The following is a 15,961-nucleotide window of genomic DNA, read 5'->3' on the forward strand; positions in this document are numbered from 1 at the left end:
TCGGTCCACGTGACCGTAGTCGTTGACGTGCGTCAAAAGTCGAGCCATTGGAAGGCGGTAACAGAGAAAAATCCAATCATTTTTCAAAGTTAAACGTCGTTCCGACTCAGAGCATCAATACACCGGAAGTCGTGATGTTCTTCCGGTACCCAATGACCCGCTCCCGGTCCGCGGCCCGGGGATTGGGCACAGGAGGACAGCTGACGTAAGAACGACCCGTGTATCGAGCAACGCCATTTCCCAGAGCACCTCGCGGGTGTCAACGTCATCTGCGTCATCCGGTGTCATCAGCCGCCGGTGTCGTCGCGTGGGTCTCTGGCTTGTCAAAGTGGGAACCACAGTTCTCCTCGTCTTCTTCTTCTTCTTCTTCTGTTGCTGTTCCTCGCCAGGACACAGAACCAGACCGGGACCGAGGCGCCAACATGACGGTGCGACCCGCAGCTCCTCCACTCACTTCCGGTCTCACTCTGACACTCTTTCAGAAACTGAGCGAGGCTCCTAGCACAGCGAGCTAGCAGAGCTAACTAGTTAGCATTGCTGAGGCTCAGCCTTCAGCCTGTGTGTGTGTGTTTGTGTGTTGCACTCTTGAGTGTGTTTGTGTGTTGCACTCTTGAGTGTGTGTGTGTGTGTGTGTGGGGGGGGGGGGGGCAGTGTGTGTGTGTGTGTGTGTGTGTGTGTGTGTGTGTGTGTGTGTGTGTGTGTTGCACTCTTGAGTGGGGGGGGCGCACTGTGTGTGTGTCAGAGAGAGAGAGCCTCCACTGATGGAAGATGATTGGCATGTGATGGAGTGATGATGGTGGAGTGACGGTGGAGTGACAGTGGAGTGATGGTAGAGTGATGATGGAGTGACGGTGGAGTGATGGTAGAGTGATGGAGTGATGATGGAGTGTCTCCCTGCAGGACAGGAAGGGAACAGCCAAGCTGGACTTCCTGAAGAAGGTGGAGCTGGAGGTGCAGCAGCAGTGGGAGAGGGACAGAGCCTTCGAGCAGGACGCACCCACCAGTGCAGAGGAGTGCGCGGAGTGAGTGTCTCACCCCTCACCATCTCACCCCCCCTGGAGCCCTCTGTGATGTCACACAGGGACCGTTCACTGAGGCAGCAGCAGCAGTTGATGTCATTGATAAACCAGCTGTGCAGGTGTGGGTGGGTGAGGCAGCAGCAGCAGTCACGTGGGGACGTTGTGCTCTTGTTGACATGATGCATATGTACACATCTTTTCCATACAGACGATGTGGTGTTATGATGAATATTAGTTGTCGATGAAAGTCACGGTACAATATTTTCTTTTCAAATATTTATTTTACCAAACTCTTACCGAAAAAGGCCAAAGCCTGTGGCTACTTTGGGGCGGGGGAGGGGCTTTCGGCAGCACTCGCTGAAAACAGGAAGTGCTGAGGAAGCGTGCATGCTTTAATGTCAGTCTACAAAATACCAGGAAAAGTCGCCAGAAAGTCGCCAAAAAGTGGCTAGAAAGTCGTCAGAAAGTCGCTTAAAAAGTCGCTAGAAAGTCGCCAGAAAGTCGCCAGAAAGTGGCCAGGTTGGCAACACTGCAGCCAGGCAGCTGCGGCGTTGGACCAGCAGCCTCAGGTCCTCCAGTGTGGCTGCACAGAGGCTGATCCTGATGTGAGGCCGCCAACCAATTGGAAGTCTCATGATTCCCTATCCATGACTCCATAACCCAGTGGTCCTTGACCGTTCCAGTGGTTTCTGAGGCTGGAGCAGTCAAACCAATGCGATGGGGCATCAACGCATGACTTGACCTTTGACACGGTGACCCTCTTCTATCGTCAGGGCTCCATACGCACGTCCTGACCTTTGACATTGACCTTTCCACCTTGTGTGCATGAGGTCAGGCGCGCAGTACGCCGGCTACTGCACTCGGCACTGCGTTGACCTTGTCTCCACGTGGGTTCTGGTTCTCTCTAACCCACCTTCTCCTCCCCCACAGCAGGAACAAGTACTTGGTGACCTTCCCCTACCCCTACATGAACGGCCGGCTGCACCTGGGCCACACCTTCAGCCTGTCCAAGTGTGAGGTAGCACCTGCACTCACCTCCTCCAGCAGGGGGCGCTCACACAGCACCGCTGCACTGCACTGCACTGCACAGCCAGTACCAGAACTGGTGTTCCAGTGCTCACCCAGACTGAGGACTCTCTGTAGAATGCACCTCAGAACCACAGTTGATGTTTCATTAGAACAACATTCCTCAGCAGGTTCTTCTACTTTCACTGCAGTACAAGCACAACACTGTCACACTGTCACTCCTACTGGTGTCACTGGTATGCGTACTGGACTCTGTTGATGGTTGTGTTGCTCAGTGTGTGATGTGTGCTCTGTGCTGCAGTTTGCAGTGGGCTACCAGGCCCTGAAGGGAAAGCGCTGCCTCTTCCCGTTCGGCCTCCACTGCACCGGAATGCCAATCAAAGTGAGTGCCCGCCCTCGTTTTCTCGTTTGATTGGACCAGAGCCAAGGAAGCAAGACCCAATCAGTCCTCCTCCTCCTGGTCAGCACTAGAGTCCCCCTAGTGGCCACTAGCCTGGCCTGGTCTTGTCAACGCCTGCATTTAATACATTCTGACTTTTCCATAAGGTCTAAAAAAAAACAAAAATTCTTAAGTGGCAGAATTTCTTTTTTTTCAAAGTGACAAAAGCGTAATTATTGGTGAATGATGCGGCGATGAAACGGTGATGATTCTAAATACTGTAACCGTTTACATTTTACAGCCCTTTGAAGTAGTTTCCACCAGGGGGCGCTAAAAAACACTCACGAGGTGGAACCCCACGTCCGTCCTCACTTTGCCACTGTGAAAAATCAACCCCATGGGCCCAATGGCGCCACCTACACAATTAAAAAAACAGCTGTCCTGTGCACACCTACAGTTGCTCCGCTTTACTGCCATCTAGTGTTGAGACGTTGTAACAACACCCCCCCCAGAAACGAAGACCAAAATCTAAAATCGGCCAGCGATTCACACTGGTATCATCTGCACACACACACACACACCCTTGTGGAATGGCGCCCCCCAGTGGAACTGTTGCCGCTTTAATCAGCATGACTTTCACACCACATTTTCCTTCCTGTTGGAAGTGAGACGCTCGTTCCTCTCACTGCTCGGGAGGTGATCTTCCCCAGGTCCACCTCTTGGACCCTGACCCTGGCTGCCGGGCTCAGGGGCTTCCGTGTGGTGTTTGACGCTGCTTCTCTCGTCAGGCCTGCGCAGACAAGCTGAAGAGGGAGATGGAGCTGTATGGGAACCCTCCCGTCTTCCCGGAGGAGGACGAGGAGGTGGAGAAGAAGGAGGCTCCAAAGTCCGAGGAGATCGTCATCAAGGACAAAGCCAAGGGCAAGAAGGTGTGGTGGATCTGAGGAGGTGTTTGATTTTGGCACCGGAAGTCTACGTGTTGTGCTGCTCTGTGTTTGTACCAGCAGGTTTTTCTCCAGTTGATGGGAAACTGGAGGGAGTGGAAAAGAGACGAGAAGATTGACAGCAGAACCTTGTCGATTTATTTTTCCCTGCTAATCAATTCCACAGAAATCAAAAGTCTGGAAACCTGGGTCACGTGGTGCGGAAAGGTCTTGATTCCCCCTGTGGTGTCCCTCGGGGGGCTGTGACCCACCCGTTGAGAAACCTTGGGCTCGGTCTTATGGTGCAGAAAGGTCTTGATTCCCTCTGTGGTGTCCCTCAGTGGGCTGTGACCCACCCGTTGAGAAACCTTGGGCTGGGTCACGTGGTGGCGAAAGGTCTTGATTCCCTTTGTGGTGTCCCTCAGAGCAAAGCGGTGGCCAAGATGGGGGGCGCGGCCTTCCAGTGGGACATCATGAGGTCTCTGGGCCTCAGCGACCAGGACATTGGGAGGTTTGCCAACGCCGACCACTGGCTGGACTACTTCCCTCCGCTGGCCATCCAGGACCTCAAGCGGATGGGAGTCAAGGTTGCTACCGTCTTCTCCAAACCTCCTGGCGTTGTCCGATCGCTAATGCTAATGCTAATGCTGCTGAGCAGCTCCGAGGCCGCTGGTCTCCACATGTCTGAGCTGGCTTCCCATTGGTCATCTGACAGGTGGACTGGAGGCGGTCCTTCATCACCACCGACGTCAACCCCTTCTACGACTCCTTCGTCCGCTGGCAGTTCCTCACGCTGAAGGAGCGGAAGAAGATCAAGTTCGGCAAGAGGTGAGAAGGTCTTCGGAGACCACCGGCCTGGCCTCCCAACCTCTGCTGCTGCTGCTGCTGCTGCTGCTGCTGCTGCAGCAGGAGTAGCAGCAGTCACATTGTTGGTGTCGTGGACTCCAGGAGGTGCATGAAGAACCGACCACACTCACTGAGGGATTCTGACCTTCTCGCCTCCTTCAATCCTCTGCAGATACACCATCTACTGTCCCAAGGATGGACAACCATGCATGGACCATGACAGGCAGACTGGAGAGGTCCTCACCTCACACACACACACACACACACACACACACACACACACACGCACACACGCGACCACCTGGGCTTTCCAATAGGACGGTAGATGGAGCCCTCATGGACTGAACTGTGTGACAGGTTGACAATAGACCATGTGTGTGTGTCCTGCGTGCAGGGGGTCGGTCCTCAGGAGTACACCCTGATCAAGATGAAGGTGGTGGAGCCGTTCACCGCCAGGTTCAAGTCCAAGGTCTTCTTCAGCAGGTGAGCCAGCCGGAAGGTGTGCGGGCGCAGCAGAACCTTGCCGGTCCTGCTGCGTCACCATGGTCCGTCTCTCCCTCCGCCAGCGGCGTCAAGGGCAAGGACATCTACCTGGTGGCCGCCACCCTGCGGCCAGAGACCATGTTTGGCCAGACCAACTGCTGGGTGCGGCCCGACATCAAGTACGTGGCCTTTGAGACGGCCGCCGGCGACGTCTTCGTCTGCAGCCGGCGCTCGGCCAGGAACATGGCCTACCAGGGCTTCACCAGGGAGAACGGCGTGGTGCCCGTCATCATGGACGTCCTGGGACAGGTAGGAGACCACTTCCTGCTGCTCGTCACCTTCATCTGCAGCGTTGGAAGGATGGAGTCCAGTGTCCTCAACTGGACCCTTCTGGGCCTTGGAGAACTTCTTCGACCATGTAGAGGTCACTGTCCTTGTTCTCGAAGACCTTTTGAGATGAAAGGTCTTCCAGATGGAGTCCAGTGGAGAGACAAGTGAAGCCATGAGCTGGACCACCCAGAAGCTTCAGACAACCAGAACTTCATCGACAATAAAATCCTGTTGTTCAGTCTGTTGTCTGAGTTTCAGAGGTGACTCACTGACTCACTGTGTATATTGTTTTCTCCTCCTCCAGGACATCCTGGGCTGTGCCCTGAGTGCTCCTCTCACCTCCTACAAAACGATCTACGCTCTGCCCATGCTGACCATCAAGGAGGACAAGGGTAGGAACCTGAACCCAGCAGACACCTTCCCCCTCTACCGCCCTCTCGCACCGCCGCTCTTCTGGTCTCCTTCCAAACTTGTGGAAGGTCCCGGATCCCACCGGAGCGGCGGAGATGTTTCTGGAAGGCCTGGTTGCGGGACCTTCTCGATGTTTCTGGAGGAGTGCGGGGAAACCCCTCGCGGAATACATTGTGAAGCTGAGCCTGTGTAAAATGAGTGTGTCCTGTGTGTGGCCCCTCCCCCAGGCACCGGGGTGGTCACCAGCGTGCCCTCTGATGCCCCCGATGACATCGCAGCTCTCAGAGACCTCAAGAAGAAGCAGGTGCTCCTCCTCCTCGCGTCTCTTCTCCTGCTGTGGCTGTGATGGTGGAGGGATGAAGGCCGCCTCCTCCTCCTCCAGATGTTTCTAATGTTCCAAGTTGACCTTGACACTTGGGTTTTCCTCTCTCTCTCTCTCTCTCTCTCCCTCTCTCTCTCTCTCTCTCTCTCTCCCTCCGTTCCTCTGAAGGCTCTTCGGGAGAAATACGGAATCGAAGACAAGATGGTGTTGCCTTTTGAAGCAGTGAGTGCTTCTCTTTGTTCTGTAGTGATGTTCTACATAGTGGCAAGAAGAAGGTTTGACAGAACATCTGTCTGTCTGTCAGGTGCCCATCATCGAGATCCCAGGCTACGGAAGCCTGTCGGCTCCGCTGGTGTGCGATGAGCTGAAGATCCAGAGTCAGAATGACAGGGAGAAGCTGGCTGAGGCCAAGGAGAAGGTCTACCTGAAGGGCTTCTATGAAGGGGTGAGTCCACCACGTGAAGGTGAAGGTTGAGTGAGTCCAGCAGGTGAAGGTTGAGAAGGTTAAACTGCAGCTCTGGACGCTGCTTGGAGCTTCCAGTCAGTAAGAAACTGATCCCTGCAGCTCCAGGACTGATTCAGTGACTCACTGACTCACTGACTGACTGATCCCTGCAGTTCCAGGACCGATTCAGTGACAAACTGACTCACTGATCCCTGCAGTTCCAGGACCGATTCAGCGACTCACTGATCCCTGCAGCTCCATGACTGATTCAGTGACTCACTGACTCACTGATCCCTGCAGTTCCAGGACCGATTCAGCGACTCACTGATCCCTGCAGCTCCAGGACCGATTCAGTGACTCACTGACTCACTGACTGACTGATCCCTGCAGTTCCAGGACCGATTCAGTGACAAACTGACTCACTGATCCCTGCAGTTCCAGGACCGATTCAGCGACTCACTGATCCCTGCAGCTCCATGACTGATTCAGCGACTCACTGACTCACTGATCCCTGCCACTCCAGGACTGGTTCTGTGACTCACTGACTCACTGATCCCTGCAGTTCCAGGACTGATTCAGTGACTCACTGACTCACTGATCCCTGCAGCTCCAGGACTGATTCAATAACTGACTGACTGATTCCTGCAGCTCCACTACTGATTCAGTGACTCACTGATCCCTGTAACTCCAGGACTGATTCAGTGACTCACTGACTCTCTGGATCTTTTTCTTCTGCTAAACCCCCCTGAGTGCTGCTGGAATCAGGCCTCGCTCCTGCATGCGTGATGTTCTCCTGCAGTGTCTGAGGACTGGCGAGCGGTCCTGGTCCAGGTCCAGGTCCAGGTCCAGGTTGGGAGCAGCAGGAGTGTTCTGAGTGTCTCCTGCTGTGTCTCCAGGTGATGCTGGTGGAGGGCTACCAGGGCCAGAAGGTGCAGGACGTCAAGAAGCCCATCCAGAAGATGATGGTGGAGAAGGTGAGACCACCGCAGCGTGCACGTGTCCCACCATGGTCCTACTGGAACCTCTCCACGACCTTCACCACGACCTTCTCCTCTGCAGGGCCAGGCCGCCATCTACATGGAGCCCGAGAAGCAGGTGATGTCACGCTCGGCTGACGAGTGTGTGGTGGCCCTCTGCGACCAATGGTGAGGCTTCCTGCTGGTGGGCGGGGGGGGGAGCGGAGCCAATGGAGGAGGGAGACGTTCACCACCTTGTGTGTGTGTGTGTGTGTGTGTGTGTGTGTGTGTGTGTGTGTGTGTGTGTGTGTGTGTGTGCGCGCAGGTACCTGGACTATGGTGATGCAGAGTGGAAGCGACAGGCCAATCAGGTGCTGGAGTCTCTGGAGACGTAAGACCTGGACACTGCCTGGTTTCTCTCATCTTCTGCCCTTGATGGAGGGATGGATTGATGGATGGATTGAAGGATGGATGGATTGATGGACTGATTGATGGATGGATTGAAGGATTGATGGATGGATGGATTGATGGACTGATTGATGGATGGATTGATGGATGGATGGATGGATGTATTGATTTTCTCCACACCACGCAGATATTGTGAGGAGACTCGGAGGAACTTTGAGGCCACCCTGGCCTGGCTGCAGGAGCACGCCTGCTCTCGGACCTACGGCCTTGGTGAGTCAGTCAGTGAGTCAGTCAGTGAGTCAGTCACACCTGTAGCCACTGAGTCCACTGTTGGTCTGGAACAGAGGTGGTCCAACTGTTTGACTGCTGGGTCACAGTGGGTTCTAGAATGTGCCAGAGGGGGGTAGCAGAGCAGCAGCAGATGGATGCACCCAGCACCATCCAGAACCACAAGGGTGTTTAGCTCTTAGAACCACCTAGGACCATCTAGAACCACCCAGAACCATCTAGGACCACCAGGGTGTTTAGCTCTTAGAACCACCTAGAACCACCTAGAACCACCTAGGACCATCTAGAACCGCCCAGAACCATCTAGAACCACCAGGGTGTTTAGCTCTTAGAACCTCCTAGAACCAACTTATTATTCTTATTCTTATTATGCATCCACCTCCCTGCCTCCAGGTACCAGGCTGCCCTGGGACCAGCAGTGGTTGATCGAGTCTCTGTCAGACTCCACCATCTACATGGCCTACTACACTGTGGCCCACCTGCTGCAGGGAGGCCAGCTCAACGGCCAGGGCCAGTCCCCTCTCCACATCAGGTGGGCGTCTGCTGCTGCTGCTGCTGCTGCTGCTGCTGCTGCTCACACACACAGGGGGATCAGTGTGTGGAATATAGGGGGCGCTATTCTAACTCTCCTCCTCCTCCTCCAGGCCTGAGCAGATGACTAAGGAGGTGTGGGACTTCATCTTCTTCAGCGAGGCTCCGCCCCCCCAGCAGTCGGGGGTCCCTGCAGAACATCTGCAGCAGCTGCGCAGGGAGTTCAACTACTGGTACCCAGTGGACGTCAGAGCGTCTGGCAAGGACCTGGTGCCCAACCACCTGTCCTACTACCTGTACAACCACGTGGCCATGTGGCCCCACGACAGGCCAGTGGCTCCTCCTCCTCACCATCCTCCTGCTGCTGCTGCTGCTCGTCATCATCCTCCTCCTACTTCTCCTCATCATCCACTTTCTCCTCCTCCTGCTCCTCCTCCTACTCCTACTGCTCCTCCTCCCCCTCCTCCTCCTCCTCCTACTCCTGCTCCTGCTCCTCCTCCTCATCATCCACCTTCTCCTGCTCCTCATCATCCACCTTCTCCTACTGCTCCTCCTCCTCATCCACCTTCTCCTGCTCCTCCTCATCCTCCTCCTCATCATCCACCTTCTCCTACTGCTCCTCCTCCTCCTCCTCCTGCTTCTCCTCCTGCTGCTCCACCTCCTGCTTCTCATCATCCAACTTCTTCTGCTTTTCCTCCTGCTCCTCCTCATCATCCACCTCCTCCTGCTGCTCCTCCTCCTGCTCCTCGTTGTTGTTCATGTTGGTGACTTTGTCTCAGTGACTTTGTCGACATGTTTGTATCAGAGCTGTTCAGTTGACACTGTGTGTGTGTGTGTGTGTGTGTGTGTGTGTGTGTGTGTGTGTGTGTGTCTCAGTGGGAAGTGGCCCCAGGCGGTGCGAGCTAACGGCCACCTGCTGCTCAACTCAGAGAAGGTGAGTCTGAGGTCACCTGACCTCATATGACCCCAACCCGTGTCACACCTACACACACACACGTGATGATGATGATGATGAGTGTGTGTGTGTGTGTGTTCTCCTCCAGATGTCCAAGTCAACAGGAAACTTCCTGACGCTCACGCAGGCCATCGACAAGTTCTCAGCAGACGGTGCGACACTCTCTCTCTCTCTCCCTCTGTCTCTCTCTCTCTCTGTCTCTACCTCTCTCTCTCTCTGTCTCTCCCTCTCTCTCTACCTCCTCTACCTCTCTGTCTCTACCTCTCTGTCTCTACCTCTCTCTCTCTCTCTCTCTACCTCCTCTCTCTCTCTCTACCTCTCCCCCTCTCTCCTTCTCTCTACCTCTCTCTCTCCCTCTGTCTCTACCTCTCTGTCTCTCTACCTCTACCTCTACCTCTCTCTCTCTCTCTCTCCCTCCTCTCTGTCTCTCTCTCTCTACCTCTACCTCTCTCTCTCTCCCTCTCTCATTGACTGATGCTGGACTGTGGTTGGTGCAGTGTATAAACTACTGCAGTTGTGTAGTTGAGTGCAACGGTGGATGAGGTTTTTAGAGACAGCAGATTTTTGACAGCAGAGGTCCTCGGCTTTGGGGTCCTCCTCCTCCTCTTCCTCCTGCTCCTCTTCCCCCACTTCCTCCTCCTCTTCCTCCTGCTCCTCTTCCCCCACTTCCTCCTCCTCCTCCTGTTCCTCCACCTGCTCCTCCTCCTCCTTCTCCTCTTCCCCCACTTCCTCCTCCTCCTCCTCCTGCTCCTCTTCCCCCACTTCCTCCTCCTCCCCCTCCACCTCCTTCTCCTCCTGTTCCTCCACCTCCTCCTGCTCCTCTTCCACCTCCTCCTCATCCTGCTCCTCCTCCTCCCCCTCCCCCACCACCTCTTCCTCCTGCTCCCCCTCAGGGATGCGCCTGGCTCTGGCGGACGCGGGGGACACAGTGGAGGACGCTAACTTTGTGGAGGCCATGGCGGACGCTGGGATCCTGCGCCTGTACACGTGGCTGGAGTGGGTGAAGGAGGTCACCTCCAGCCAGGAGCTGCTGAGGACCGGCCCAGCAGACTCCTTCCACGACCGCGTCTTTGCCAGGTCAGAGCTCCCACGTCCTCCTCCAGCACTCCAACCCACAGGGCCACCGTGAGACCGTGTCAGGGGGGGCCCTGGTTTGACCTCAGTGGTCTAAAACCACCTTTCTCCAGTGGAGAACCGGGGCCTCGGACTTGGAGGTGCTGGTTCACATTCAGCTGCAAACCACCCCAGTGCACACTGGAGGTCCTGGCTCCATGAAGCCAACATCATCTGCAAAAAGCAGAGGCCCGGTCACGTGGCTCCCGAACTGGACCCCCTACGGCCCCTGGCTGCACTTAGAACCTCTGTCCGTGAAAATAATGAACAGAACCGCTGACAGAGGGAACCAGGCTTCAGACTTCGTGCCGGCAATGCAACCAGACTCCTGCTCCGATCGTACAGGGACCGAATGGCCCTGGACAGAGGACCCCCCGGACCCCTGATCCTGGACCCCATAGTCCTGGAAGACCCCCACAAGACACCTCCAGGGACACCGTCCAACGCCTCCTCCAAATCCACAAAGCATATGAGGGCAAGTGGGGCGAACTCCCATGAACCCTTGAGAACCCTGCAGAGGGTGTGGAGCTGGACCAGTGTGAAGCGCTGGACCAGTGTGGAGCGCAGGACCAGTGTGGAGCTGCACCAGTGTGGAGCGCAGGTCCATTGTGAAGCGCTGGACCATTGTGAAGCGCTGGACCAGGGTGGAGCTGGACCAGGGTAGAGCTGGACCAGGGTGGAGCACTGGACCAGTGTGGAGGTGGACCAGTGTGAAGCCCTGGACCAGTTTGGAGCTGGACCAGTGTGGAGCTGGTCTACTCTGGAGGTGGACCAGTGTGAAGCTGGAACCAGTGTGGAGCACTGGACCAGTGTGAAGCTGGTCTCCAGCACCCTGCAGTGGACTTTACCAGGAGACTGAGCAGTGTGGTCCATTATAATCAGAGCCACACCCTCCGGTCCGCCTTCTTGCAAAGAGGAACCACCCCCCCGGTTGGCCTGCCAGTCCAGAGGCACCGCCCCCGAGACAGGTCAGCCACCACAGTCCCTGCACATCCAGAGACTGGAGGTCCTCTGGGCAGATCTCCTCCACCTCTGGCACCTCCACACCCAGGAGCCTCCTGACCTCCTTCGGCTTGGCTGATGGTCCAGTCCACCTCCGAGTCTCCTGCCTCCGCTCCCTCATCACAAGACGTGACGGTGGGATTGAGGAGATCCTCCAAGTTCTCCTTCCACCTCCCAACCCACCTCCCCAGTGGAGGTCAACGGCTCCTCCCCCGCACTGTGAACAGAGTTGCTGGTTCCCCCTCCTGACCTGATGCTTCCTCTCAGTGTGGCCGACCAATCAGTGATTCTTGGTTCTGTTTTTTTGATGCTGAGCATAAAAATGAACAAACAAACAAACTTGTTGTTGTTGTTGTGTGTCAGTGAGATGAACGCAGCCATCGTGAAGACGGAGCAGCACTACGAGCGCATGATGTACAAGGAGGCGCTGAAGAGCGGCTTCTTCGAGTTCCAGGTGGGTCCAATGCTGTCCCCTGCTGGGCCGGAGGCCTGCAGTGGCTGTGCAGCTGCTGGAGGACTCAACTCTGGTGTCCGTCCGTCTGTCCTCCTCCCTGACTGTCCTGCTGTCCGTCCATCTGTCCTGCTGTCTGTCTGTCCTCCTCCCTGACTGTCTGTCTGTCCTGCTGTCTGTCTGTCCTCCTCCCTGACTGTCTGTCTGTCCTGCTGTCCGTCTGTCCTCCTCCCTGTCCTGCTGTCTGTCCTCCTCCCTGACTGTCTGTCTGTGTGTCTGTCCAGGCGGTGAAGGACCGCTACCGGGAGTTGTCCCTAGAGGGTCTGATGCACCGGGACCTGGTCTTCCTCTTCATCGAGAGACAGACTCTGCTGCTGGCGCCCATCTGCCCTCACCTGTGTGAGCACACCTGGAGCCTGCTGGGCAAGGTGAGACACACACACACACACACACACACACACACACACACACACACACACACACGCACACATTGTAGATCTGCTCCGCCTCCTCCATCGTTGCTTAGCAACACCAGTGCAGAACAACACTCATCAAAAACACTCTGACCCCCCCTTCCCCCCTCCCCCCTGTGCTCTTTGACCCCCCCCCCCCCCCCCCCCAGAGTGGCTCCCTGATGAAGGCGTCGTGGCCCACGGCCGGCCCGGTGGATGAGGTTCTGATCCGCTCCTCCCAGTACCTGATGGAGACGGCCCACGACCTCAGACTGAGGCTCAAGGCCTTCCTCAACCCCCCCAAGAACAAGGTGGGGGGTGTACACACACACACACACACACACACGGTCTCTCTCACCTTGTGGTGGTGAAGATGATGATGATGAACAACCTCCTCCTCCTCCTCCATCAGAAGAGTGACTCCGCCCCTCCAGCCAAGCCGTCCCACTGCAGCATCTACGTGGCCAAGACCTACCCACCGTGGCAGCACAGCGCCCTCTCACTGCTGGCCAAGCATTACAAGGTGACCCAAGCATCTCCACTGTCGTAGAGTTCCTCAGGTTCCTCCTGGTTCCTCCTGGTTCCTCACCTCCCTCCTCCCTCTCTCCTTCTCCTGCTGCTCCTCCACCGCCCCTGCAGAACAACAGTGGCACCCTGCCGGAGAACAAGGTGCTAGCCGCTGAGCTAGGAGCTCTCCCAGAGCTGAAGAAGTACATGAAGAGGCTGATGCCCTTCGTGGCCATGATCAAGGTCGGTCACTTCCTGTCCTCCATCCCCTGACACTCGTAGTTGAACGTCGCTCTGGTCATTGCAGCAGCAGCAGCAGCAGCCTTTCTTCTGCTCTGCCAGTGCTCAGTGTTGCTGCTCTTTGAGTCTCGGTGACCAGGGAATCAAAACTGTGGTTCTGATTCTTTTGATTCTTTTTTCTTTCTTTTGTGCGACTCACTTTGTTTCTCTGCAGGAGAGCCTGGAGAAGAACGGGCCCAGGGTGCTGGAGCTGCAGCTGGAGTTTGACGAGCGCGCCGTGCTGATGGAGAACCTGGTCTACCTGACCAACTCTCTGGAGGTGCGTGGAGGTGCCACAGTCACATGACCTGTAGGCTTGTGGAGAGTTGATCCAAGTCCGTGGCTGAACCACGACTCTGTAGCAGCAGCAGCAGCAGCAGCAGCAACAGCAGTAACAGTAGCAGCAGTAACAGTAGCAGCAGCAGCAGCAGTAACAGCAGCAGCAGTAACAGCAAAAGCAGCAGCAGCAGCAGCAGCAGTAACAGCAGCAGCAGCAACAGTAACAGCAGCAGCAGTAACAGCAACAGCAGTAACAGCAGCAGCAGCAGCAGTAACAGCAGCAGCAGCAGTGACCTCTGTCAATGTTTCTCCTCTCAAGAGCGTGGGAGGTGAGGAGCTGCTGCAGGTAGGACCATGAGGACCACGAGGCCTCAGCTCTTCCTCCTCTCAGCTGTTCTCCTGGTGCTCCTCCGTCAGTCTTGCCAGCGTCTGCAGTCAGACAGTCCAGCGGCTGGCAGCCGTCCTGAGTGTTGCTAATTAGCAGTTAGCGACGCTGACGACTGGCCTTGTTTTCCTCACTTCCTGTTTGTGGTCGGGAGGCAAATCCAGGTTCTTCCTGCCTGAGGCTGATGGGTTGAGGGTGACCTCTGACCTCCAGCTGGCGACTCCCCCTAGTGGAGGCCGTAACCACTGCTGAACACTGTGTGTGTGTGTGTGTGTGTGTGTGTGTGTGTGTGTGTGTGTGTGTGTGTGTGTGTGTGTGTGTGTGTGTGTGTGTGTGTGGACCAGCTGATCACCTGACTGTGTCTCCTGCTCCTCTCCAGCTGGAGCAGATTGATGTGATCTTCTCCTCAGCAGCGGATGAGAAGATCAGGGAGGAGTGCTGTCCTGGGAAGCCCTTCAGTGTCTTCAGATCAGAGGTCTCTCACTTCTCCAGAGTGTCTCTCTTCAGCTGTCCGTGCTGAGCTCTGACCCTGTCTCTCACTCTCTCTTTCTCTCTCACTCTCTCTCTCCCTTTCTCTCTCTCACTCTCTCTCCCTCTGACCCTCTCTCACTCTCTATGTCTCTCACTCTCTCTTTCTCTCACTCTCCCTCTGTCCCTCTCTCTCACTCTCTGTCTCTCACTCTCCCTCTGTCCCTCTCTCTCACTCTCTGTCTCTCACTCTCTCTCACTCTCATTCTCCCTCTCTCTCCCTCACTCTCACCCTCTCTCCCTCTCATTCTCTCTCTCACTCACACTCTCTCACTCTCTTTCTCTCTCACTCTCTCTTACACTCTCTCTCTCTCCCTCTGTCCCTCTCTCTCACTCTCTGTCTCTCACTCTCTCTTTCTCTCACCCTCTCTCCCTCTCACTCTCTCTCCCTCACTCTCTCTCACTCTCTCTCCCTCACTCTCTCTCTCTCACTCCTCCCCCCTGCAGCCAGGAGTGCTCCTCACCCTGGTCAACCCTCAGCCCTGCTCCAGTCTCTTCTCCAGCAGGGTGCAGGTGCGGCAGGGTGACACCAGGGACGCCGTGCTGCGCCGCCTGGCCAAGGTCAACCGCCTCATCAAAGGTCGGCACCGTTTAGCCCGCTGTTTGCAGCCTGTCTTTGCCACAGTGTGGTGCAAAGAGAAGAACATTCAGAGGAATCAAAAATACATGAAATATCACTCACTCCCAGTCCACCCCCCCCCTCCAGATGTGTCCAGGGTGAAACTGATGAGGTTCGAGGACCCCCTGATGGGACCTCGCAGGGTTCCTGTGCTGGGCCAGGAGGAGCGAGGCAAGCTGCCCATCTCCTCCACCTCCGTCTTCAGCGTGGACCTGCAGCAGCGCAGGGTGACGCTGGCCGACGGCGGTGCCCCCCCGCTGGAGGTGGGCGACACCCTGGCCTACCTGCTGCTCTGAGCTGGAGCTGCTGGAGCAGCAGCAGCAGCAGCAGCAGCTGGACTTCTTCTCTGATGTCCTGCAAACATCAGCAGCTGTTTCATCATCAGGAGGGTTTTAATGTTGGAGTGAGACGCTGCTCACTCTCTGTCTCTCTGTCTCTCTCTCTCTGTCTCACTCTCTCTCTCTCTCTCTCTCTCTCTCTTCTCTCTCTGTCTCACTCTCCCTCTCTCTCTCTGTCTCACTCTCCCTCTCTGTCTCACCCTATCTCTCTCTCACCCTGTCTCTCTCTCTCTCTCACTCTCTCTCTCTCACCCTGTCTCTCACTCTCTCTCTCTCACCCTGTCTCACTCTCCCTCTCTCTCTCACCCTCCCTCCCTCTCTCTCTCTCTCTCTCTCTCTCTCTCTCTCTCTCTCTCTCTCTCTCTCTGTCTGAGTTTTTTCCAGAAAAAAAATCAATAAAAACTTTTTGAATCATGTAAACTTGAATCTTCTTCCTTTGATTCCTGCAGAGGCTCCGCCTCCTGGTGGACACACACACACACACACACACACATATATATGAGTGTGTGTGAGTGTTTGATTCCTTGATGGTCAGATGTGAATTGGTTTCTCACTATGTTTCCTTTATTATTCCTACGGTGCAGCTCCACATCAGAGTCATGTGACCAGGCCCAGTCGTCTGAGCAGTCATGTGAGCAGTCAGCTGACCAGGCTGGACGTGCACTTTGACCTCTGTGCATTCTTGT

The 15,961-nt window shown here is 55.8% G+C and overlaps 1 protein-coding gene across 3 annotated transcripts; it reads left to right on the top strand.

Moving 5' to 3' along the window:
- The first annotated feature begins 233 nt into the window (after positions 1 to 233).
- lars1b (leucyl-tRNA synthetase 1b) lies at positions 234 to 15,634 on the top strand. 3 transcript variants are annotated; one of them, XM_076016868.1, is made up of 33 exons: positions 234 to 428; positions 906 to 1,022; positions 1,950 to 2,037; positions 2,347 to 2,427; positions 3,213 to 3,353; positions 3,773 to 3,934; positions 4,063 to 4,175; positions 4,366 to 4,429; positions 4,588 to 4,676; positions 4,760 to 4,985; positions 5,311 to 5,398; positions 5,645 to 5,721; positions 5,908 to 5,961; positions 6,044 to 6,184; positions 7,081 to 7,158; positions 7,244 to 7,329; positions 7,466 to 7,531; positions 7,736 to 7,818; positions 8,230 to 8,368; positions 8,481 to 8,696; positions 9,244 to 9,301; positions 9,411 to 9,474; positions 10,216 to 10,399; positions 11,801 to 11,891; positions 12,173 to 12,316; positions 12,511 to 12,651; positions 12,753 to 12,863; positions 12,980 to 13,090; positions 13,302 to 13,406; positions 13,725 to 13,751; positions 14,170 to 14,265; positions 14,766 to 14,898; positions 15,025 to 15,634. In XM_076016868.1, the coding sequence occupies exons 3-33, from the start codon at positions 1,987 to 1,989 to the stop codon at positions 15,231 to 15,233; spliced, it is 3,429 nt and encodes a 1,142-aa protein (XP_075872983.1). In that variant the 5' UTR covers positions 234 to 428; positions 906 to 1,022; positions 1,950 to 1,986; the 3' UTR covers positions 15,234 to 15,634. The 3 variants fall into 3 exon arrangements, with proteins under 3 accessions (XP_075872983.1, XP_075872982.1, XP_075872984.1); XM_076016869.1 differs by having other exon boundaries at positions 261 to 428; positions 901 to 1,022; XM_076016867.1 differs by lacking the exon at positions 13,725 to 13,751 and having other exon boundaries at positions 237 to 428; positions 901 to 1,022; positions 15,025 to 15,633.
- The last annotated feature ends 327 nt before the right edge of the window (positions 15,635 to 15,961 follow it).

Source organism: Nelusetta ayraudi, unplaced genomic scaffold (assembly GCF_046127955.1).
Source record: "Nelusetta ayraudi isolate G7.1 ecotype Tasmania unplaced genomic scaffold, CSIRO-AGI_Nayr_v1 ptg000239l, whole genome shotgun sequence".
Classification (NCBI taxonomy): Eukaryota; Metazoa; Chordata; class Actinopteri; order Tetraodontiformes; family Monacanthidae; genus Nelusetta; species Nelusetta ayraudi.

Coding starts and splice junctions, on each gene's coding strand:
- lars1b (XM_076016869.1), top strand. Junction 1,023..1,949: donor AGTGCAGAGGAGTGCGCGGA/GTGAGTGTCTCA, acceptor CCTCCCCCACAG/CAGGAACAAGTACTTGGTGA. Junction 13,752..14,169: donor GAGGTGAGGAGCTGCTGCAG/GTAGGACCATGA, acceptor GCTCCTCTCCAG/CTGGAGCAGATTGATGTGAT.